The sequence below is a fragment of the Hemisphaericaspora subhashii genome, assembly GCF_019202705.1.
Source record: "Hemisphaericaspora subhashii strain CBS 10753 chromosome Unknown scaffold113, whole genome shotgun sequence".
Taxonomy (NCBI): Eukaryota; Fungi; Ascomycota; class Pichiomycetes; order Serinales; family Debaryomycetaceae; genus Hemisphaericaspora; species Hemisphaericaspora subhashii.
In genome coordinates, this window is record NW_026057284.1 from 1 (window position 1) to 24,630 (window position 24,630).

Consider the following 24,630-nt stretch of genomic DNA (forward strand, 5'->3'; position numbering starts at 1 on the left):
CTGATGTTTTAAGAATGTCCAATAATGAATTGTCAAGTTTAGTTTGAAGATTGGCTGACATGGTGAATGCTTATTGGATTGTGATGGATGCAGAATGATTGCTTATTGGATTATGATGGATGCAGAATGATTATTGTTATTGGGTTATGGTAATGTAAAGTATAGTCGGTGTCAAATTGTAACAAGCAATCAAAAAGAAACAGTGACAGAAAAAAAAATTGGGTGACGGATTGACTGACACTTCCTTCCCAATTAGGAAATCTAATAATCGGCACATCAACCGGAACATGAATTCATGTCTTGAAGTGAATACTACAATATAAGAGAATCTAAAGGCAGATGAAACTTCTTGCCTTACAATTGTGAATGTAATAAACACTTCCAAATCAGATGAAAATTCCTTGTCTATTCCCAATAACCCTTTGGAAATCAGGGTCACGCCGCACCATCACAAGAAGTAGTACGCACAGAAATACCATTGGAATTCATGCGAACGTTATTTGATAACAAGCCTTCCATGACACGTCATGCTTACAACAGTAAGCCATTAGAGATAGCATTTGTTTGATTTCTATTCCATCGAGCAATCGTTACACCGAAGCCAATCAGTGCGACATACATTGCATTATAAGACTCGATATTTTCAATATAAGAAGAAACATCAAACACTTTTTAGCTAGCCAAAGACATCCAATAAGCTTTAGGAAGCGTATACATGTATGGCTGAAAATCAGCCGTACCACCTGTGTTGTGGTTTATTGATTGGCCAATCCCGACGAGGATTAAATTGGACAAGCATGCAACCCTTTTATCAGAGATCTCAGAAACTGGTTCCAGGAATATCTATACATCAAGATTCACATTTCCCACAGTTTAATTACTGGTTGGCAGATCAACTAGGAGATATGGGGAATTACTTAAAACCGAGCCAAATCCGTTTAAAGTAATCACGTGCCACAGTTTTCAAAGGAAAGATCTCGGTGTTTTGTTTTGTTTACACAAAAAATTAAAAAAACGCGTATTTCTTTATGCGTTTTAAAAATTTCGCGTATTCCCTTCATTTCATTCAAATTCATATTTTCAAATTTTTATGTTTTCAATTTAATACTCATTATACTTATTAGTTTCTTCTTTTCAAGGTTTATTCAATTAGTGGAGACTAGTTTTTAATTAGAAAATATGCTTACAGATACCATTATGTCAAAACAGGGCCCATTGGGTCATGTTTGGTTAGCCGCCAATTATGACAAGAAACTTACAAAACAACAATTGATGAGTACTAGTATTGCCAAATCAACCGAATATTTATCCAACCATCCAATCACATACTCTTCACAACAATCACAACAGTCACAACAAACAAATGAACCAATAACATTAAGACTATCAGGACAATTGTTATTAGGAATAGTAAGAATATATTCAAGAAAGACTAAATATCTATTAGAAGACGTTAATGATATTTTATATAAATTAAAATCTTCATTTAAATTATCAAGTGGTGCAAGATTAGGTTCAGATGGTATCACCAATCAAATCAATTTGCCACCTCAACAAACAGTCATTACCAATTTAAACACAATTACTTTAGCTGATCAAGTTACAAAATTCGATTTATTATATCAAGATGATTTAAACCTTGATGATGTTGATGAACCTGGTTCTAATGATATTGGAGGATTTTTCAGTCAGCGAACTCAACAACAACGAGATGAAGACGATACATTTGATCAATCTATTGAATTCCCTCGTTATGAAGATGCAGCAACCCCAGGGGCTGGAAATGATGAAGATATGGATTTGGAATTGGATTTCGATCTCGATTTAAGTGATGATTCTATTGAAGTGGGTAGAAACGCGTCTCAAATACATGATAATGACCGTGAAGTATCTATATTTTCAAATATTGGTAAGGATACTGATATTTTTGATTTTGATTTTGGACAACCCTTGGAAACTGTTGATGATATGGACAATGAATTGGACTTTGGTGATAACAGTGATGGTCCTGAAGAACCATTGACTCCAACTGAAGTACCACAACCCCAGCCACAACCAAAACGTGTTAGGAAGAGAAGAACAGGTATTACTGAACAAGGAGAGATCATCACCAACAAGAGAAAATTAATCGTTGATTCTCCAGAAGATCTCGAAGGTATATCAATTGAAACATTAAAACGTAATCAGGAATTATTGCTTAATGCTGACTCACAACCAAAATACATCTCTTTGAATCTTTCCTTAAATGAAAAGCTCAAATTAATTCAAGAATTAGCTACACCTAATAATTCTTCAAGCAAGAGAAGGAAGTTATGGGATATTGATCTTGAATTACAAACGAGATGTCTTGAATTATCTGAACGTGAAGAAACTAGATTACAAGAACAACATGATTTACAATTCAGTCATGACTATGAAGATGAAATGGATTTCGATTTGTCCTTACCTGATTTCAATGACGAAGAAGAACAAGAAAATCATGCTTTAGATGCTGTCATTGAAGAAGAAGAGGAACAACAGGATGATTCCTATACTGTGGATAATATCGCCAAGGCAACTATCCAAGTAGCTGATGAATTAAGAGACTTATTCAAAACAAACGATACAGTCGATTTACAAACCTTAATGGATGAAGATTTGAGGATAAATGATAAAGACTTCGAGAAACAACCATTGGGTCTCGTTAATAAAAGAGATGGGGCTAGGATTAACAAAAGAAGGGAAGCTACTAAATGTTTCTTTGAATTGTTAGTGCTTGCTACTAATGATTGTATTCAAATCGAACAAAATCCACATCAAACAGACATTGTGAATGATATCACAATTAGGTCAAGAGATAGATTATTTAGTAACTTTTTGTAATGCAAACTTGTATAATTAGACACTGTATATTTTAATACTATAATGCGATTCCCTTATCATATGCATTCTCAACAATCTCGTTATCGATCTTGGAATCATCAATTTCTAATCTAGTAAAACTTCCATCAAGTTTACCTACATATAACTCATTGCCATCTGGCGAGAATGAAATGCAATTAACTCTAAGTAAATCTCTTGTAATATTCAAGATCGGCGTATTCGCTTTTCTTTCCAAATCCCATAGATCAATTATTGTTTTAGAATCCCTATCATCAATGGAAAGATATCCCATAGTAACAAATTGATGTCTCCTGTTCGGTCTAACTAACAAACTCTTGACAATGTATGCCACTGGGATTTTCCTTAATTCATGCTCCTCTTCGGACGAATTCATCTGCCATAATCGAAGGTTCCAATCGAGATGGGAAGATATTATATATGAATTTTGATGATTTTCGAAATATGCAAATGAGGTAATAACAGTACCCATACCACCGGCTCCGACAGTTGTTTGACAAACAGGTACAAATTGCCCATCCTTGTCATTAGATGCACGGTATATCTTACCATTATTACCTCCCAATAATAAATTCTGTATATATGAACTACCACTTACCAATCCGTCTTGTCGTATCCCATATGCATGTTCAATGGAAATATTTGCCCCAATTCTATTATTCTCAAATACTTGGATTGTAGTATCACGAGGTACGACTAATAAATTACTTGACCAATTGTTTATGATCCCATCTCGTGAGATTGAAACTATGCAATCATTCCCATCAATTTTGAGTTGTTGTAAGTATACAATTGGTTCTACGTGAGGTTCATAATTGTGTTGTTGCTGTTGATGGGAATGGTGGATGATATTTGAATTCCTCATGACATCTAATGAAGTTGTTGAAAACAAGGGTGTTTGTAATGTTGGTGCTATGATAGGTGAAGCTTTATGAGTATGAGTTGTCTTGGTGTACAATTCCCAAATAACAATACTACCATTATCTAACCCTCCAATAATTCTATTTTGATTATATTTATCAAATTTAATAATGTTAATCTCAGAAGAGATTGACGACAAGAAGAATTCAGCAAATACCAGTTTTGAATCAATATTATACACAATTGCATTAAATGAAGATTGTGGTGTAGAGGTATATGCAATGAGAACCATGTTGCAATCAAATGGAGATATGTCAATATATCTTATACTTCTAGTTTCTCCATGGAATTGACATGTTGTCTTGATACAACCTTGTGAATCTTTGTCTAGGTTTATACCACTAGTTTTCTCGTTATCATCTTGTATATCTATCGAATGCTTTATTTTCAATTTGTTTAATAATTTGATGGAAGCCGCAATTGATTCATTTAGCTCAGTTTCTGAGACTTCTTGCTTATGTATCAATTGATGATTCGTTGTTTCGTCTACTTTTGGTTCCAACTGAGTAGAGTCAATCACTTCTATTGTTTGTACTGCCTTTTCATAACGCAACACTTCATCTCTATCTTGTTCAGAAGCTTCCTCGTGACTTCTTACATTGGAACTTCTATCAACTGTAAACTCACCGCTAGTCTGAGTAGAAGCATCTACTAGTCGTTTTGTCAATGGAAGGCGAGGTGATATACTTCCATCACGATGTTCACTCGTCGGCGTAACTGTAAGACTTCTTTTCTGCTTCAATTCCTGAAGCCTTTGTCTCTTTAACTCCAATATCTGCTGTCGATCCATTTTCAATGTCTATCTATATCCTGTCCTGATATTGGAGGGGTGGGTTTTCCTTTTTTGTATGTGTCGGTAGTTTATTGATGTTGAGGAACGGATCAACTCTTTGTTTTTTTTTCTTCCACTTCGGAGAAATTCTCAACATCATCATACGGTGAATACAGCCCTACAATCAGACAGTTAGACAAAGTGAAGATGAGTAGAGATAAGAACATCGATGATATCTTATTAGACTTCGAAGAAGAAGCGTCAATATCCAGAGATGATACAACCACTACTTCCAAACTAAAATCCACGACAAATATCTATCAAGAATTAATCACAGCTATGATTAATGAAAGAATGTCCCCAGAGATCTTACCCTATGAAAAACATCTAATGGACACCGTTCTAACACAAATATCCAACCAGGAACAATATCTTTTAGATTCCCATGAATATGGAGATATGAATTCGGAAGCAGGAGTAGTATCAAGTGATTTCAAATTACAATTAATGATTATTGAGACTGATATTGAAAGATTGAATTATTTAGTACGATTATATTTACGAACACGATTATCCAAGATTGGTCAATTTACGATATTTTACATTAATGAAACCAGCGCAGAAGATGAAGATTCAAAGGGAAGATTATTATCAGTTGAAGAGATGCAATATATGCATAAATATTTCAAATTGTTGACTTCATTATATAACAATTGTTTCCTTAAGAAATTACCTCATTCACTTACATTATTAGATGATACTAGTGGTGGACAATCGATGATTGTTGCTCCAGATTTAGATCAACCGGTATTTATTAAATCAAACTCCAAGACCCCAATATTTTTGGATATCGGAGAAGGAGATAATTTAGAACTAAATAAAGATGGGATCTATGTGGTGAGATATCGACTTGTAAGGAAATACATAGAACTAGGAGATATAGTGTTAATATAATTAATTAACTATAAATAAATATATTGTAATATTACAGAATAGAGAAATCACACCCACCAGGGCATTCTATATTTTCATCCTCAATAAACCATTCTTTCAAACATCCAAAATGTCCCCGATGTCCACATTTTAAACTAACAACCACACCAAGACCTTTACATGGCTCACAACAATAAACACAATTCATTTGAGTCTTGGAACACTCGTCACAATACCAATATCCAAAGTTTCCTCCTGCTCTCTTGGATTTTTCATTCACTAATAATTTTCTACACCAAGTGCAATAAAGACGTAAATCTAAATCAACCGAATAAACATTCTTCAAAATCTCTAGAACCAGCAATGGAGCAGAATTTAATACATTTGCAGCATTGATAAACAATCTTTTCCGTTGAAGAATATCAATATATATACTTAACCAATCCAAACATTCTTCTTGTGTAATAGTACCAGGACAAATATCATAAAATATCAAAACAACAGTTGCAACAAATACAATATCTCCCTGCAACAATGCATAATCCAATACCTTTCTTAATAAATTAGTAAACTTCCAATCTTTTTCAGTATGATCCTTCTCCTTCTCTACATCATGATCCTCTTCTCCATCACGTTCCTTCAATGCCATCGATAAACCCGATTTCAATGCCGAAAATTCACCCAGAGCATTCGTTCTTGTTTTAGTCGTATGAATCGATTTGGGAGGAAAGGCATGATACGATTGTGGAGATGAACTAATGGCAATACTAGAAAATGTCTGACTGGAACGTCCCGATAGCCCCGGAGTCCCAGAAGGACTAGTACCCAATAATGTATTCTTAATAAGATTAAGATTCTCATCATCTATATCTTCATTTGTCTTACTTCGTTGTGGGATTGACATAATCAGTACCGGTGCCGAACGACTCAACATCTCATCGACACCAGGTTCAGATATGACTTCATCAATTAGATCTTCTTCTCCATTATCTACGTCTTCTCGACTGGCCGAATTTGGTGATGCAACTAATCGTAAATTTGAAAGACTATTAGTTCGACTTCGAGTGCCGGGATCAGACGATGATCCAGCTATACTTATATCATTACTTGTCATTTCATCTTCTTCAGCTTCACCAGGCATAAGTTTTCGATCATGTATCGCAGATTCATCAGTTGATCCTCCTTGTTTACCGGTCGTAGACCCCGAACCTCCATATCCAGTAGTCAGAGTTGAATTGTAAGACCCCACGAAATTACCTAATTCCGACAGGATTGATCTGGTTTCTTTTTCAGCGACTTCACTCACCACGATCTCAGTTTTTGCCGTTCCATCCTGTTGTTGTTGTTGTTGTTGTTCTTGTTCCTGAGCAGTATGTTTCTCTTGGATATAGTCCTCTTCTATACTTACAGCCAACAATCTCCAAACTTGACAAGTCCTATAACTACCGGCATTAGCTGCCGAATTCGCATTAAACAAACATACATCCACTAAATTGAACCCATCGGGGATGTTCACCATATAATTGGCGGAAAGGAAACGGAAAACAAATTCATCATTAGCAGGAATTGGTAACGAAAATGGTATCACATAAGGCGAGCTAATTAGATTTTGTTGTCCCTGTGAAGAAGAGGTTGGCTTAGCGTTGGTATATCGTTGATGTGGGGTAGATCCTAATGATACTATTGATTCTTGAGTAGCTTGAGATGAATTTCGATTTAGCTTTGGTCTTAGGATTCCACCAAAACTAGAAGTTGTTGATTCATTTTGTTGCATAAGGTTCATTCCGGGTGTGGTTGTTGTTGTTCTATATACGGGGATAGGAGATGGTGTTTTGGTAGTGGCGGAATTATGCATTGGATTATGAGTGAAAGATCGGAATAATGGTGGCTTTTCCACGGGAGAAGTAGTTAATGAAGTTGTGAATGATTGCATACCCACAACCAGATTACTTTTGGTTAATTCCATATCATTTTCCATAGTAGTTTCTAGACTATGTGTATGTGATCTTTCTAGTATCATATCACTCGATTCAAATTCTTGTTGTTGAGAATGATGAGGGTCCATTTCACTAATGGTGATTAAAGAATCATTATCGTCACCCAATTCAAAATCATCCTTATTTTGATTGACAAAACATAAATCTCCAAGGTTATTATTCCAAGACATAGAAACACTTGATAATTCATTCAATGGTCTTCTTATATCTGGATCCAAGACATTATCTAATTCATAAGATGTGAATATGTTTGCTTTAGTTATGGACCAAATCTGTCTTGATCTCATATGATTCTTTGTCCATATAAAATTTTGAATTGGTTTACAACCAATAGATCGAATTATTTGTTTTGGGATATATTTCCGACTTAAATTATAGACAGTTATTGTAGAATCATCATTTAAATACAGACAAGCAATATCATAATTAAATAACGGATTAGTACTGGAACCTGTCTCTTGAAATTCATCAAATGGATGATGACTATACGAAGACAAAGGATAAGTACTCCATCTCACTTTCAATATCGGTCCATAAGTGTTTATCATATGGTCCGGAGATGTTCTATTCGCCACATTAGTTTGATTTTCCCCATAATTAAATACACAAATCTTATGATCCCGTCCACCAGTCAATACATATTCTTTTTCAGGATGGATATGTAATGATAATGCCGGACCTGAATGTAAATTCCATTTCTTATCTGGACTATACATATTTTGGAAATTTGAATTGGAACCACCACCACTTGATCTAAGATCAAATTTACATAATGCCCCTGAATCATGAACAGAAAGGACACAAATCTTATTTCTAACTGAAGAATGAGGAGAATATTGACATGCTCTAATTGGATCTGAATGAAGATTTGCTTGTAATGTTAACATTGGTTTTGAGGATGATGATCTTAAATCCCATAATTTAATTGTCCCATCTTGAGACCCTGAAAGGACTTGATTTTCAGTTTCGATAAAATCTAATGAATTTACTGTACGTTTATGATCGGAGAATTTATTGACTATTTTACTTTTACCATTGGGAGATATTTTGTAGATACTGATTAAACCATTTGATAATCCACATCCTATTATATCATTGAATGTTTTCACCGTATTGATATTGAATAATTTATTCGGTACTCTTGAAGTATAGATTGAATTTGACAGCAGATCAGTTAAATTGATTTCTTGAACTATTTTCCTTTGATCTTCATTAAGACATAATAATCGTAAATAATTCTTCCCACCAATAACCACATGATGTTTCATTTCATTATGATGATTGCTGGTTGTTGTAATTGCACTATAATTTGATGGTTGTAAAGGATAATTCAATTGTGATAAAGCAACTGTTTCTCGTTCACAATTATAAACCAATTTATCATAATTTAAGAAAGTCTGTTCTTGTTGTGAATGTTGTCTTGTTGATCTATTTGAAGAACTTGCTGTAGATGAAGATTGTGGTGATATAGAACCGTCATTTGATTGTGATGTATTTAAAGTACCATAAATATTAAATGCAAATCTTGCTAGATTCAGTTGACTAGTTCCAATTCCTCCACTTCCACTTCCACCCAGTGACATTATGTTACCTTGTCTATCTATCTATGAGTATGTATGTGTTATCTATGTAACTACCCAATGTTTGGTAGTCTTACCTGTGGGGGGATGTAAAGATGGGGTTGCTGAATTTAAATAAAAGTTCGCACCAAATAAAAACCAACAAGCTTTTTATTTACGACTAACCACAAGATGCCCCAAAAGAAGTGGTAGAAGAACCTTTAATGAAAAGAAAGACGAGAAGAGAAGAAGTCTTATACTTTCCGATCAATGCGAATAACGAGTCAAAGAAGTAAATCAGCAAATTAACCAATCATAATTTTCTATGACCAATACAAATGTGCTATCAACAACACCGGGGCTCTTGTGATGAATTTAACATCTATCTTCTCTCTATAGTTATAAGAAGAATATAATTTCATCATACTCAAGAATACTCTGATTGATTGAGTTACTTCTAAGTATCTACTTTTGTAAACAGTGTAGACGAAGACAACCATTGTTTTGGTCTATGCACAAAGATATCAGATCATAGAAGGAAGAAAAAAAAAAGAAAGATCTCAGCATATTGACAAAATCGTTTCCCTCGAGAAATATCTATCAACAATCAATTTCTCAATTGGTTTGTATAATTACCCCTTTCATATATCATTGGGCCATCGCTAGACAATGATCCAAAGTCTTTTCAAGATATCAAAAATCATGGCAACAATTGGAATATCATTAGGAGCTCTTGCATTAGCTGGTTTATATCATTTTCAAACATCAATAATCTATCCGGCAAACCTCGGAGATTCAAGAACAAATTGTCCAACGCCTGATCAATATGAAATGCCATATGAATTGGTTAATCTCAAGACTGAAGATGGTGAAACATTACAATGTTATCTGTTAAAGCATGATTCAAAATCTTCCAATTATTCCAACAAAACTGTGCTTATCTTATGTCCAAATGCTGGTAATATTGGATTTGCATTACCAATCGTAGCATTATTTTATCGACAATTTAAATATAATGTATTCATATATAGTTATAGAGGATATGGGAAATCTACTGGTAAACCTTCGGAAATTGGATTAAAAATAGACGCTGATAGAGTTATGAAATATCTTTGTGAAGAAGATGAACAATTTTCAAAATCATCATTAATCTTATATGGAAGATCTTTAGGGTCAGCGGTGGGGATATATATTGCATCGAAAATGCCATCTGCTGTAGATGCAATCATATTAGAAAATGCATTTTTATCAATCAAAAAGACAATACCTCATATATTTCCATTTTTAAAATATTTCACCATGTTTGTTCATCAACATTGGGAACTGGAGAAATTAGTCCCCAAGATTCCAGCAAATATTCCTGTTTTATTATTAAGTGCAAGACAAGATGAAATTGTCCCACCTGAACATATGGATGTCATATTTGATTTGTTAAATAGTGATGTTAAACAAATGTATAAATTTGAAGATTCAAGTCATAATGATACAGTTGCTCAAGAAAGATATTGGGAATATATTCATGAATTCATTAAAGAGAATGTTAATCCAATAGGATTATGATAACTTTTTACTTTTACTTTATTTTTTATAGTATGTATACAGAGAAGAAGAAGATTATATTATTTATATGACCTGTTGCTGTTGTTGTTGCTCGTTCGTAGTATTCCCTTACAAGATAATTTGAGCTTCAGCACCCTTTGTATTTGAAGCATCATGAGACCAGAACTCAACCTTTTGTTCATCCTTTAATTGTAAGATTTTCTTTAATCTTTCACCAACAGTCTTTAATTTAGAATCATCACAATCTTTAGTCCAAATTCCAACTCTAAAGGCTTGTTTTCTAATATTTAAAACAATACCATTAACTTCATTTTCATCATCTTCAATAGTTTCACCAATAACAGCTAATAAACCTCTTAACCATAATTCATTAATAATTGGAGTAACTTCATGTTTTCTAGTAAAAGAAAATTGCCATTTTCCACCTTTAGCATTTTGATCATCTTCCCATTCAGGTCTAATTCCTTCTTTAAATAAATGATAATCTGATTTTAATGGTAATTGATTTGCTGGTGGAATTGAATTATAAATTCCCCAAAATTCTTCAACTGATGAAAAAGTAATAACTGGTTTTAATAAATCATGCCAGTTTTCACTCTTGTTGGTTTGTGGTTTTGTATACCATAAAGTCCATCTATTATTTAAAGGATGTTTAGCAGTAAATTCTTCCTTTGTATCAAAAACAGTCTTGGATTCTAATGATAATTCTTCAGTTTTTTGAGCTAAATCGTCAGACATTTTTCTATGGGTTTCTGTTAGTACACAATATTCACAGAGATATATCCCTTGGGGTTTGTTCTGTTTGTGTTTAATACATACACTACGCTTACAGTGATCCTTTCTATGTTCAAATCAAATGCGTTCGTTGTAAAATCTTAAACGCTTTTCTCAATTTTTTTTTCTCTTTGTTGTTTTCAGATGGGAATATTTTTTTACTAAGTAAATATCAGTACAGACTAGTATTAAAACCCGTGTAAATTACAGTACTAACAAATGTATGAACCCTTACTATGATACATAGTATGCTTATATATACAATGTATATGAATGTTTATAATACTATATAAAATATAAACCTAAATCAATCCTAATACCATAAATAACCCTCCAATAACACCAGTATAAATATTTATACCCGATCCTCCTCCTTGATTAACATTTGTAATAGTAGTCTGATCATAACTTCTAATACCACCAACACTACCAGATAAGGTTCCCATTCCAATCTCTCCAGAAGGAACTGCAGTATTTCCATCAGCAGCTTCTGTCATAAATGATTGTGAATATGTCAAAGATACTGTCTGGACTGCTCCATCAATAGTGGTGGTTACCCAGACAATTGTGGGTAATACTTTGGTAGTGGTTGCATCTCCACCATCATCTTGATCGGCTAATGCTATTGATAAGCTTAATAATGAAGATAATATGATTACTAGTTGATATAGTTTCATTTCTGCCTCTTGTTTTGTGTTCTTACTTTGTATATGTATAGTAGATGTATGTTGCCTCGGGAACAGGTGGAATAGGCTTGTGGTTGATTATTGTGTGCGTTGTTTACCCAGAAAATTATAAAGTTTAAGCGAGTGGATGATTACTAACTGTACTTACTTATTGAATGACAAACAGGAGATTAATATAAGAAGGAACTTCAATAGCTACTATTCAACCTTTTAAGAGAAAACAATTTGAAACAGCAATTAAAAAGAACACCAAGAAAAAAAAAAGGGAGTGACATGCAAAAGAATAAATGTGTCAAACCCATTCAGTGACGTGACATACTGAGACATATATGTAAAACACGCGTTTGTATAATAATACATTGGATACAAGAAATCTATAATCAAACAATAGGATTAAAAATCACTATATACCCTAAATATAAAAATGATTATTGATTCTATGGATTTAAACCATCTGTTTGGACCCTTCCTTTTGATTTTGATAAAGTTTCTTGGGAAATCTAACTTTAAGATTTTAAACCTTCTATTTTTTCTTGGATGGTTACTGAATCTTTCACTTAAGAGATGGTCGATTCAATAAAGAAGATGATGATGGCTCTATTCATCTTAGCTTGAATGCTACGGTAAAGGGTTGTGTTTGATTTTATTTAACTGCGAAATCCACACTATGAAGTCCAATCTAATAAGAGTGTTACCCGGCATTTACTCGCTGTATTAAGGTTTCAAGAAATAGATACTGCCAACACTTAGTTTAAATACAACTTCAAAGTTCACAATTGTTCTCAAAATGAAGGGGAGGACTGGGAGTTTCTTTGGATGCTTAGACAGGCAGTTTTTCATTCAAACCACAAATGATGTAAGTTTCATGCTCCATCTTTTTATCTAAGAACAAATGTTAAGATGAATCGGGTTTCACAACAAGTAGGTCAGCATGATGCAGTCATAATGAGAATTCAATTAGTTCTTATGCTGGAACAATATGAGCGTTTATTACTGTTAATGGATATAGAAAATTTACTATTTCCTATAGGAGGAATGTCATCGATTGTAGTTAATGGAACAAAACTAACGTCGAGCAAGGGAGAAACTACCTTATAGCAAAATGCAGTTCATAGAAAATATAGACTGAGAGCCGACACGGAAAAACGCCTATAGAACTTTTATAGAGGGAACACGGTCCAGCGTGGACTGTCCATTGCTGGTCCCTCCACCAAGATGGACTCAAACTTTGTGTCTCCAAAAGACGGAATTATGCAACTCACTTGCGTTCATATAAGAAAACAGAACCCTAATAGTCGATCCGATGTGTCATGCATAGGCTATGTATATTGACTCCGTAACTTGCATAACTTATAAACCACAAAATGGAAGTTGCAATTGTAATTGTAAATTGCGTTTTGTTTTTGGGAGGTGAAGGCTGCAAAAATGTCGCATCCGTTGACATGGAGCAAGAATTACCCTTCCTAACTGGACGCATGTAGTCTATGCATTAACTCCGTAACTTGCATAAAGTATAAACTCCACAAAATTTGAAGTTGTGGCAAGTTATGAGTTGCTTGTTTTTGAGGGGTGAAGGTTGCAAAAAAATGTCGCATCCCATGGCAAAGAGGGTGTATCACCTTTACTAAATGGACAGGTATATTCTATACATTAACTCCGTACCTTGCATAAACCACAATATTGGAAGTTGTGGCAAATTCCTTGTCCTGGTAAATTGTTTCACCTTTCTTAACACGATCACATTTCCGGTTGTTATTGACCTTAGAAATGAAAATAAACAACGTTTAGCTGACATAGGATAAGATCCGTGACACCAGACGACAATACTGTGAAAACATAAGACACACCCATTTCTCCTTTGGTTCAGAAGTATTCTACTTAGTGTATAGGCAATGTTAACCCAATGTTTGCTGTTTTATAGTTTATTTTTGCAACCAATATTGCAATTTTGAATAACTTAAAAAACAAAAACCGTATTCCTTCTAGAACTCATCCATGTGGGATGAGTAACATAGCCTGCTCTTAGATGGATTTATGTACTATTGCAAAGATCATCGTATGAGTTTATTATATGTGTATGAGTTAAGATGGTAGATTACAATGATGCCCTGACTCTAATCCATAAACTATTGATCATGTGATATGTATCGCAAAAAACTATGAATGTCGCGACAAAAACGATTCTACTTTAGTTGGAAGAGAGCGATGAGATTTCGAAAAAAAATATAAAATAATTTTTACTAAATATTCAAACAACCTGGATCAACACATTCAAACAATAAAATAATATAACCGATAATGGCCAAGAAGACATTAGCAGAACAGATATCCAAGTTATACACCCCGAAATCCGATTTCGACATTGAAGATCACGATTTAGGTCAAGGTACAGACGATGTATTCGATCACAAGGAATCACAAGAAGATGAAGATGATGATGAAGAAGAAGATGACCAATTAAGGAAGGAGCATTATGTTGAGTCTGCAAAGTCAAAGCTAAGACAGAGTCATACTACTAATTTAGGCAAGAAATATACCGGAAGCGTCGTTAGTAGAGATTCTCTCTATGATGACGAAGCTGAAGTTTCTGGAGAAGACTCTGATGAAGTTGAATCAGACGAAGAAGAAGATGAAGTTCAAGACGAGGAAGTAGCAGAGGAATCCGACGAATCCGCCAACGACAGCGATTCCGGGGCCTCATTAAGAGATAATTCCTCTGAAGATGAAAGTGACCAAGAAGATGACGATATTGCGATCCATAAACGTCAAGTTTTGAAAGATTTAATGAATAAAGAACGAGGCCATATCATAAATCGTTTATCCCAATCAGCCACAAATGATGCACTTAAAGGATATGCTATTCAACAACAACATAAAACATTCGAAAAATTAGTTGATATAAGATTAAAATTCCAAAAATCATTAACTAATGCCAATTTATTACCAATTGATCATGAAACATTGGAAGAATTCGACTATTCTCCAGAATTGCTTCTGAAGACTAAAGAAGGTTTATATTCCTTATTGGATGGACTTTTAACCCTCAGAAGTCAATTAGATGAATCAACAACCAATCATAAACATCCAAAGAAAAGATCATATGAAACATATTCCAAGACAACAGAATCTTTTGATTCTGAATTAAATAAATCTAGATCGGTCATTTTGACTAAATGGTCAGCTAAAGTTCAAAATTCTTCCGGGTCAAATGCTATTAATGCAAGTAAATTCAAAACAATTAATCAATCTTTTGAACAACAAGTGATTAATAATCTTTCAGACATGAATAGATTAATCAAGAGAACAAAATTAAATAGACGTCAAATTACTCCATTGGGATATAATCCATCTTCAATTTCCAATGGAACCTCAACCAAACAAAATCAAGATGAAGAAATTGACGAAGATATTCCAATACAAGAACAACAATCAAGAAAAACCAAAACAGAAGGATCCGAAATTGATCAAATTTTCGATGACGAAGACTTCTATCGTGTTTTACTTAATGACTTAGTTGATAAGAAAGTCCAATCCAGTGATCCAACTTCAGGTGGGGTGAGTATTACTTTACGTAGTGCACAAAGAGCAAATAAACTTAAGAATAATGTAGATACCAAAGCTTCAAAGGGAAGGAAATTGAGATATCATGTTCAAGATCAAATATCCAATTTTGAAACTTCTAGAGGCGGTTGGAAATGGAACGATGATCAAATTGATGAATTCTTTGCTTCTTTGTTGGGACAAAAGGTGAATATGAATGAAGAAGATGAGGAGGAGCAAGATGACGAGATTGACGGAGAGACGAATGGGGATATTATTCCAGAAGATAACTCAATTAAGTTGTTTGGATAGATATAGGTTTATAGATAATTTAATAGCATTAGCTGAATCTGTTTAGTACATTGTAAAAAGGGGAGTCTCATTCTGATGTTTGAAAGTACTTAATTGTTTTCAAAGGCTCCTCCCCCCGGTCGGAGGTCTTGAGTTTACTCGCGATGAGCATCCCAGTGATATTTCAAAATACAGAGGTTAGAGTCTGCCAAACATAAAATATAGACACTACACATCTACTTCACTAAGACCAAGCACGTGTAAGAGAAATATCTCCGCCATCGACATATTCAAACACTCCATCTTTTGACACATTTCTTAATTATTATTCCTATTTGTTCATTATGGGTATCATCCAATCAACATAATGAAGATGATGTATGCTAGAATACTCCCACCAAACAAACTAAGAGAAACAATACTACGGAAATGTGTCTCAAGTAAGTTTTAACCTTGAAACTACATCGATTTAAGATAGATATACATATAAAGTATAGATACTAGAGTGAATGTTAGTATAAACGATGTCTTTTTGGCTAATAAGAACATCTCATCATTCAATATATATAGTTTAATAAACTGTAGTATTGTTTTGTATATGTCAGATAATAATAAAGTAAGGTAGCTGTGTTTTTTCCACACCGACAGAAAGTCTCGAGCCAAATGCACTCTGTTCATCATTTTATAATAACAGTAATACTAAACTTTATATGAATGTATATATGAGATTGTTTACAATTCATGGTTTACATACTAATTGTATAAATATCACTGTTGTTGTTGTTATTCTCTTGTTGAAAGAAAGAAAGAATGTTAATGAAAATCTTAATTGAAAATTTTTTTCATCTCGTACTTTGTAAGTCTTCCTTTTATAATTCTCAGAATATGAGAATTACCCGGACGTACTGCGGCTCAATCGAACTTTCAATTTATCCACTTTTAGGGTTTAGGGTTATAAACAACAGCGATATTGATCAAAACACATACATACATATATCATACATAGTAAATTCAAGTATGTCTGTAAATGAAAGTAAATATAAATATAGAATGGAAATTCAACAAATGATGTTTGTCCTGGGAGAATCAAATGATCCTCCAATAGAAACAACATCAATAATAGAAGATATAGTACGAGGACAAGTTATGGAAATATTACTCCAAGCAACAAAGACAGCTTCCAGTAGAGGATCTAAATCAATAGCCCCAGAAGATGTAATATTTCTAATAAGACACGACAAGGCAAAGGTGAATAGATTAAGAACTTATTTATCTTGGAAAGATGTTCGTAAGAATGCAAAAGATCAAGAAGGTGGAGGTACTGAATCCTTAATGGAGAATGACCCAGCGGCAGCTGCAGGCGGTGCTGCGGGAGCAGGTGCAAGTAGCCAAACAAATGATTCTTCTAAGATGCTTTCACGTTACAAGAAGTCAAAGATTCGATTACCTTGGGAAATACAATTCATGTTTAGTGAACAACATTTAGAAACTGCTGAAGAAGCTGAACAAGTTGATGATGAAGAAAAAGCAGCCACGATAGCCTCATTAAAAAGATTAAAACTGGCAGATGATAGAACTAAGAATATGACCAAAGAAGAATATGTCCATTGGTCAGAATGTAGACAAGCATCATTTACGTTTAGAAAGGCAAAGAGATTCAGGGAATGGGCCCAAATTGCCCAATTATGTGATACTAGACCTAACGATGATGTTATTGATATATTGGGATTCTTAACGTTTGAAATTGTATGTTCATTAACTGAAGAAGCAATGACAATAAAAAATTCCGAACAGAAATTAGATGCAATTCAAAAGGAAAAGAATAAGGATGGCAAAGAAACTGCTAGTCCGAAAAAGAGAAAGTATCTATTTGATAAACCAGATGAATTGGCTCATCCATTATTACCCTACCACATTGAAGAAGCTTGGAGAAGATTACAGATGACTGATTTTAAACATAAAGCAGCAAGATCTTTTGGCGGAGGATTGATCAAAACTAGAACAAGATTAATTTAATTCTATAGATCTATAATTTGTTATATCAAGAGGTCCTATATATCGTTCTTTTTTCCTATCATTGTGCTACGCAAATTGGATTTGGCATATTGAAAATCCCGATAATTCAAGAATTTCTTAACACTTTCTCTACCATTTTCAATTGCCTCTTTCTCGAACTTATTTATACTCTTTTGATATCTTTCCCAATATCTTGCAATTGGCAATAAATCAAGTATAAATGCTGTATGTGGAATATGATTCAAGAATGAAGTATCCGGAATACCAGTAGGTTCAGGAGTCCATGCATCCAGTTCGTATGGTTCACTCGAAGATCTCAATGTTCTCCGATTCTCATTGAAGTCTATTATGTATCTTGGCACTTTCTTTGATCGAGAACCTATAAATGTATTACATTCATAACGTAAATCATTTCGAGAATATTTAGGAGCGGGAATATAGGTTTTGATATTATTGTAGGAATTTCGTATATGGGTTTCTAGTTGGTCTCCAATATTTAATTCAAATGGTAATGTTTTCTGTTTTAACCTACTTGTATCATCAATGTAATATATATCCGCCAATTCATTTGGTTGAATTTCATGGCCAATCTGCGATATCGAACCAGTATTGATGACATCAACCGCTGATTGGACTTCTAAAACATTGGCTAATGCCTCAAGACTATCAATGTTCTTCTTCTTTGCTTCCTGTATTTCTGTCAGTTCATTGATCACAACTATTCCATCTTCGCAATGTTCAACTTTGCACAAAATCTCACAAGCCATTAAACATTTCCGTAAATCATAACCACCCGAACCATCATGTCCGCGATTTTCATCCACCATAGTTTCAAGCAATTTCCAATCCACATCATACCCTTGGCATAAACAGCACAACCACAAATACTGAACAATGCACTCTTTCGGCACAGGATAATCATCAATAAAAATAATCGAATCATCCTCTTCCGCCAACTGAATCAAACTCTTGGGTATATTCCATAGCTCCTCACAAGTCAATACAATCGGTCTTTTAGAAATATTGACAATATCTTGCACAACTTGCCAAAATGTCTTATCTTGTTCAAACAAAACATTGACATCTTCTAATAAAACTATCCCCTTTTGAAATTCATTAGTATCATTATTATGAACGAGTTGGGTAGTACATAATTCTTTAAGACTGTTATAAATATCTTTCCTACCTCTAGCCATTCCACTGTTTATTTCATGTACATATCCATTCATTTGTCTCATCGCCGTATAGATCGAAGACGACTTTGCAGAACCTTGAGAACCTTGTAGGATCAAAAACGGCAGAAATATTTCTTCTTCAGTTGTACCATCTTCAAAATCATCATATACTATAAAAGAATCCTGTTGTTGTTTCCGTTTTTTGATCATTTTCTTCATGTTTTTCAACCGGTCTCCCGATTGGGATTTGAGTTTATTGAATGAATTGGTGATCCAGAGTTGGATATCACGGATATTCTTGGGGTGCATTAATAATTCCTCCATTTTCAATGGTTTGAAATGATCGACCCAGAGGATATTGTGTTTAGTTGGAATGTCATCGTCTTTAAGGAATCGATCATAAAGACCTGCCAAAGCAGGTGCATCGAGTAATTCAGGTAGTCTTTCTAAGGCATATTCGCGCCTCGATATATTCGTTTTTATTTCGAAACTGGTATGGATCAAATGTTCGCTATGTAATTTCTCTTCATCAAGTTTAAATCTTTCCATTCCTGAAACTTTCAAATCTCCCCGGTTTCTTTCCCTACGAGAGAATGGGAACTCTATGCATTCCGGAACCTCATCTTCAACAAATACATGGAATTGATCCCTGGTTAAATCCGGTAAAGGTAACTCATTCAAACCTTGCAAAGCAGTAAGCTTCAGTGATTGCTTTGAAGCTTGCATCATACTTGCAAATACACTGGATGAACATTTCCCAGTCTTCGAGAATGAAGCTCCTACAGTAAGATTACCTTTCGTTTTTAACGGATTATCATAGTCCTTTATCTTGGACAATTCAATTGGATTAATTTTCAAGGTTATGAAAAGTGAAGGCTTCTTTTGTGATTTGTTGACCGACACAAGTCCTCCTAGTAGCTCTTTAGCCGTTGTTCTCTTTCTCGTGGTGGTTTCATTATTGCTTATTTCGTCCTCATCACTCATTACTTCAATAACACTCTTGTGTCGCACTTTTATTCCACGTAGCTTATCGGGTTTTATATTGAGTGTGATTTCCAACTTGGGTGGAGGCGGTGGTTTGAACAGCTTGAACAAATCTTTGGCCGTTGTTCGTTTGGCATTTGTAAACATCTTTGCTTCAATAACCTCATTCGAATGTTTGCTTTGATTTTCTTGATTAGATGGTTGGATATTTGGTTTTTTGTCTTTATGTAGGTTTAAAATATCCCTAGCGGAAAGCTTCTTCTTGGTTGAAGTTATCTTAGCTTCAATCTCAGATGTGGTTGGTCTATCGTCAATTTCTATTGGTTCTGGATCAAGGGTAGGAATTGTCGGTTTGTGTTTAGGTTGCTGGTTAAAACTTGAAAACAAATCCTTAGCAGTGGTGCGTTTCGTAGCATTGGCGTATATCTTCGATTCTAATTCAAATGTTGTATTTTTCACTTCTTCATCCACGGGCTCACTAAGGATATCGCTATCCAGATCAGGAGAGATACTTGTGCTTGTCAGGTTGATAACCTCAATTTCTTGTAACAGATCTTCATTGTTTGGATTAACCTCCTCGACATTCTCATTAGATTGATCTCTATTCTCTAATCTTGTCTTCTTCTTCTTATTTCCAGAAAGCAAATCCATCAAATTAACTCCTCGTTTAATTGGCACAGGGCTATCCGGTATTGATATTTCTTGTTGCGATTGTGACTGAACATTGAACAATGCTGGATCAATATCAACATCAGTAATTTCACTATCTCCTTCATCGAAAGATGTCATAGTAATGTCTGGACGCTCGTCTTGTAATGATCGTAGAGTCATGATGACTTCCAGTCCTTCTATAGCATACATTCGTTTTAATGTATAGAAACAAGAGTTTGCAGCACCAGAAAGTGATTTTTCGAAAATTTCGAAAAATGTCAAACATTGTTCGCGTGACGCGTTTTTGTACATTTCTTTGTAACCAAGCGGAACCCAAGGTCATCGCATTAATCGTGTAAGATAATACGTAGGACAAAACAGATAAAAGATGTCAGGAATCAAGATAAACTTAAAGAAGAAGTCTCAAGGAATAAACAAACCAACAATAGCTAACAACAAACTAACAGGATTTAGTCTAAAAAAGAAGCAAAAACTAATTATCAAATCCAAAGGATTATTAAATAATGATGATTCAGATGAAGAAAGCGAACCCACTAAAAGGGAAATAGATTCATTTTCCAAGGATACACTTACTCCAGAAGAAGTGGCCGTAGTAATAAAACACGAAAGTAAAGTCAAAAGAATACCGAACAAAGAGGAAATTGCCAATGCTCAAGAAGCAGAAGCCAAGGAAACCCAACTAAAGTATGGTGTAACTACATTTGATCAACAATCCGGCAGGACCCCAACAACCTCATCAAAGACAAAAATACGATCACGAAACGAACAAAGATATCAAGGGGATAATACATCTGATGAGGAGGAAGATTTTAAGTCGGTTCCAATTGGTGAATTTGGGGCCGCATTTCTCAGAGGATTGGGATGGGATGGTTCTGATGATATCGATAAGAAAACCAAGGAGAATGAGAAGGAGATTGTACTGCATAGGCAGAGAGGTCCTACTCTTGGAATTGGTGCCAAAGCTATAGATAGTGAATTGTCGCAGGATCTCATGGGTAACAACTTTGAAGTTCACCTTGTTAAGAGAAAGAAGTGAATACTCCCATATCTGTAGTTTTATAGATAACAATAACCCAGCTCATTCAGATTAGAACAGATAAATAAGTCCTGAAACCATCTACAGAAGAACAATGATTCACCCATAACAAATTCAATTTGTAATCTATGTACATAATAAATAAATAATCTTAAATAAATAACTATAACTCCAAAAAAATAACACAATTGTCCTCTTCTCTACCTTCCATCAAACCTACATCACAACTAACGGAAACTAATCATACAAATCACATATCATACAAAACTGTTTTAAACAATCACACCCAATCCCAAAAGTAACAACTGACTAGCAATTGAATGAGACCACATAGAAGATTTTTCCTTTATGATTCTTCTTTCATCTAATTTAACCAATTTACCCAATTCTTCATATATATCCCCCACGATATAATCAAACATCTTTGTTGAACTCAAGTTTTCAACATTATACAATCCACTTAATTTCTCAATTACTGTGGTATTTATTGTGATTGGTTGAGATTCATTGTTGATATATCCTATTAATGTTCTTAAATCTGTGAGTGAGATGAATGGCATATTGTTTGAATTGGAAACTGGTAAATATTTAGGCACCGATGCTTTTAAGTCATGTAATTTTACCTTAACATCAACCATGACATATGATGATGGTTGTTCCTTGGGAGTGGAATGTTCTTGGTTGTTAAAAGTATGATAGATTGCTGAAATCGCATCTTTTAATAATGTCGAAGTATCTTGTTCACTGCCTTCTTCATCAGAAGAAGGATGATGGTGAGTTAATGATGATAATCCGGAAAGGAATTTCGATACAAGTCCACTTAATTTCTTATATTCTTGACTTAATTGAAATTCTTCAGCTCGATCTTCTAAATTAGGTAATCTTATATCAGCAACAACTTCTGCTTTCCCATTTATAATCCAATTAAATTTCAGTTGTGGATTAGCACTTGAAATTGCACCTAAATCAATAGCATCCAATTTAAATCTCACGGTTCTATCAAAAGTATGTAATTCATCATTATCCATTTGTCGCTTGTGGATTGTAAACATAGAATCATTAATGGCTCCACTAGCATTGTTGGCATTAAAGAAATCTAATAATATCCGATCTCCACGTAATTTAGGTAAATCACAATTGAAAATATTGATACATAATGGCTTGTCACAAGAATCATAAATCTCTAAATACGAATCATGAATCTTGACATGTTCTAATTGATAATTGGAATCAATAAATGAAGTTGCTGGTCCTGATGATAATTCTTCCATTTCTTCATCATTTTCAGTCATGTCGTATTGATAGTGGATATTCTCATGATGACGATATGAAAATACATTTGAATTATGTTTCTGTATATGGTCTTGTTGATTTATTGGAGCTGGTTTCGGAGGTTCATTACGATGAACTTTTCCATTTAATCCGAATATTTCCAAATCATAAATCAATCCATTACCTTCATACCATTTGTTGAATGATAATTTAACATCCATAGCTTCTATCTTTGCCTTAAGAGCAGGCTTTGCCGTAGCTTCATCTTCTCCGTCGCTAACAACAGTTACGTTTTTAAATCTCAATCTTCCATCTTTCAATTCGGGTAAAATACTCCCTTTTTCAAACTGAATCTTAATCCCCAATCCAAATGATAAAATAGATCCAGTAATATATCCCAAAATACTATTATCTCTTGTCTCGGTCTTATCTTCTTTTTCGTCGTCAGTTAATGTATCATATAAATTCTGAGAATAATGAATTGCATACATTGCCATTAATCCAAATGTAGTTGTCCCCAAAATAATCCAAAGTAAATTACCCATAACTAACCAGGAAATGAATGCAGATGCTATGTCCCATGAAGATGTAGATCTTGTATTTCTTAAAAGTGGCCATTTTATATGGATTAACATTCGGTGTAATTTACTATTGGCTTGAGACAATAAAGTAGCCTTGGTGACTAAACTTGTTAATTCCATATTCTTTTGACTTATAGATGGTTGGTTTGAACTAATTGACTTGTTTTCTGGTATTTTGTTTTGAAGTCTATATGGAACAGTAGTAAAGTGTCGAATTGTTTGATATTCTGGGGCAAATTGTCTAAAGGCAAGATATGTAGTTGTAGCAAACGCATTTCCGGCTATAGTATGTCTTGATAGTATTGAGACCGGTTTTATAAGTCTATTCAATAGTATTCTATCGGAAGCCACTAATGAACTTGAAGAAGACCGTATCAATGATTGGCTAATCATATTTGCGGGATTTGATAATATATTTCACACACTTGTTTTTGCTGTAAGATGAGTAGTGATTTTCTTGTGGGTTGAGTATTTTATTGGATTTAAGTCCCCAGGTAATAAGTATGGTTAATAAAATAGATACAAATGTTGAGATTTGTTCTAATATGTTAAAGAACTGAATTAATTGTATAAAAGTGTAATATTTCAACAAATGATAATTGACTTAATTTAAGGGAAAAATTTTTTTTTTTTACAAATCAAGTGAACAAAATTTCTTTTGGCGGCTTTCTACTAGCGAACATTGGAGGGAGTTTAGAGCGGTTTTTTTTTCTTTGTTACCGGAATTTTTCGGGAATTGACAATATATCGGCATTTACTATTTTCGGTATGTTCTGGGGAAACCTCAATTGAAGTATTGTATATCCTATCCGCTAAGTGAATGAAAGTAGAGCACCCCAATTTCTAACCCCAGAACTTAAAAATTGCTTATTTGTTAAAGTTGACGAGTTGCAAGCAAAGTTGGATGGTTTTAAGGTTCGGTTCTTCCTTAAACGTTTGAAAGTCGAATTTTTGATTGGCTTTTTTGGCTTTTTTTGTTCA

General features: G+C 34.1%; 12 protein-coding genes across 12 annotated transcripts; 6 read left to right on the forward strand and 6 right to left on the reverse strand. All coding sequences in view use genetic code 12, as the record gives it.

The window, feature by feature from the left end:
* Positions 1-1,179: 1,179 nt before the first annotated feature.
* MCD1 (kleisin alpha) lies at positions 1,180-2,862 on the forward strand (the record flags this gene model as incomplete). Its single annotated transcript, XM_049406537.1, has 1 exon — positions 1,180-2,862. The coding sequence occupies one exon, from the start codon at positions 1,180-1,182 to the stop codon at positions 2,860-2,862; it is 1,683 nt and encodes a 560-aa protein (XP_049263934.1).
* A 37-nt stretch (positions 2,863-2,899) lies between these two features.
* J8A68_002755 (uncharacterized protein) lies at positions 2,900-4,591 on the reverse strand (the record flags this gene model as incomplete). The annotated part of the gene is made up of 1 exon (XM_049406538.1): positions 2,900-4,591. One exon carries the CDS (start codon positions 4,589-4,591, stop codon positions 2,900-2,902), a length of 1,692 nt encoding a protein of 563 aa, XP_049263935.1.
* Positions 4,592-4,780: 189 nt separating this feature from the next.
* On the forward strand, positions 4,781-5,527 carry SLD5 (DNA replication protein; the record flags this gene model as incomplete). The annotated part of the gene is made up of 1 exon (XM_049406540.1): positions 4,781-5,527. One exon carries the CDS (start codon positions 4,781-4,783, stop codon positions 5,525-5,527), a length of 747 nt encoding a protein of 248 aa, XP_049263936.1.
* Positions 5,528-5,558: 31 nt separating this feature from the next.
* Positions 5,559-9,086, reverse strand: J8A68_002757 (uncharacterized protein; the record flags this gene model as incomplete). Its single annotated transcript, XM_049406541.1, has 1 exon — positions 5,559-9,086. The coding sequence occupies one exon, from the start codon at positions 9,084-9,086 to the stop codon at positions 5,559-5,561; it is 3,528 nt and encodes a 1,175-aa protein (XP_049263937.1).
* Positions 9,087-9,764: 678 nt separating this feature from the next.
* J8A68_002758 (uncharacterized protein) lies at positions 9,765-10,622 on the forward strand (the record flags this gene model as incomplete). Its single annotated transcript, XM_049406542.1, has 1 exon — positions 9,765-10,622. One exon carries the CDS (start codon positions 9,765-9,767, stop codon positions 10,620-10,622), a length of 858 nt encoding a protein of 285 aa, XP_049263938.1.
* A 108-nt stretch (positions 10,623-10,730) lies between these two features.
* EIF4E (translation initiation factor eIF4E) lies at positions 10,731-11,360 on the reverse strand (the record flags this gene model as incomplete). The annotated part of the gene is made up of 1 exon (XM_049406543.1): positions 10,731-11,360. The coding sequence occupies one exon, from the start codon at positions 11,358-11,360 to the stop codon at positions 10,731-10,733; it is 630 nt and encodes a 209-aa protein (XP_049263939.1).
* Positions 11,361-11,698: 338 nt separating this feature from the next.
* PGA1 (Pga1p) lies at positions 11,699-12,073 on the reverse strand (the record flags this gene model as incomplete). The annotated part of the gene is made up of 1 exon (XM_049406544.1): positions 11,699-12,073. The coding sequence occupies one exon, from the start codon at positions 12,071-12,073 to the stop codon at positions 11,699-11,701; it is 375 nt and encodes a 124-aa protein (XP_049263940.1).
* A 2,307-nt stretch (positions 12,074-14,380) lies between these two features.
* On the forward strand, positions 14,381-15,934 carry J8A68_002761 (rRNA-processing protein; the record flags this gene model as incomplete). The annotated part of the gene is made up of 1 exon (XM_049406545.1): positions 14,381-15,934. One exon carries the CDS (start codon positions 14,381-14,383, stop codon positions 15,932-15,934), a length of 1,554 nt encoding a protein of 517 aa, XP_049263941.1.
* An 864-nt stretch (positions 15,935-16,798) lies between these two features.
* On the forward strand, positions 16,799-17,929 carry SPT3 (transcriptional regulator; the record flags this gene model as incomplete). Its single annotated transcript, XM_049406546.1, has 1 exon — positions 16,799-17,929. One exon carries the CDS (start codon positions 16,799-16,801, stop codon positions 17,927-17,929), a length of 1,131 nt encoding a protein of 376 aa, XP_049263942.1.
* Positions 17,930-17,964: 35 nt separating this feature from the next.
* J8A68_002763 (uncharacterized protein) lies at positions 17,965-20,949 on the reverse strand (the record flags this gene model as incomplete). The annotated part of the gene is made up of 1 exon (XM_049406547.1): positions 17,965-20,949. One exon carries the CDS (start codon positions 20,947-20,949, stop codon positions 17,965-17,967), a length of 2,985 nt encoding a protein of 994 aa, XP_049263943.1.
* Positions 20,950-21,127: 178 nt separating this feature from the next.
* J8A68_002764 (uncharacterized protein) lies at positions 21,128-21,796 on the forward strand (the record flags this gene model as incomplete). The annotated part of the gene is made up of 1 exon (XM_049406548.1): positions 21,128-21,796. The coding sequence occupies one exon, from the start codon at positions 21,128-21,130 to the stop codon at positions 21,794-21,796; it is 669 nt and encodes a 222-aa protein (XP_049263944.1).
* A 272-nt stretch (positions 21,797-22,068) lies between these two features.
* J8A68_002765 (uncharacterized protein) lies at positions 22,069-24,042 on the reverse strand (the record flags this gene model as incomplete). Its single annotated transcript, XM_049406549.1, has 1 exon — positions 22,069-24,042. One exon carries the CDS (start codon positions 24,040-24,042, stop codon positions 22,069-22,071), a length of 1,974 nt encoding a protein of 657 aa, XP_049263945.1.
* Positions 24,043-24,630: the final 588 nt, after the last annotated feature.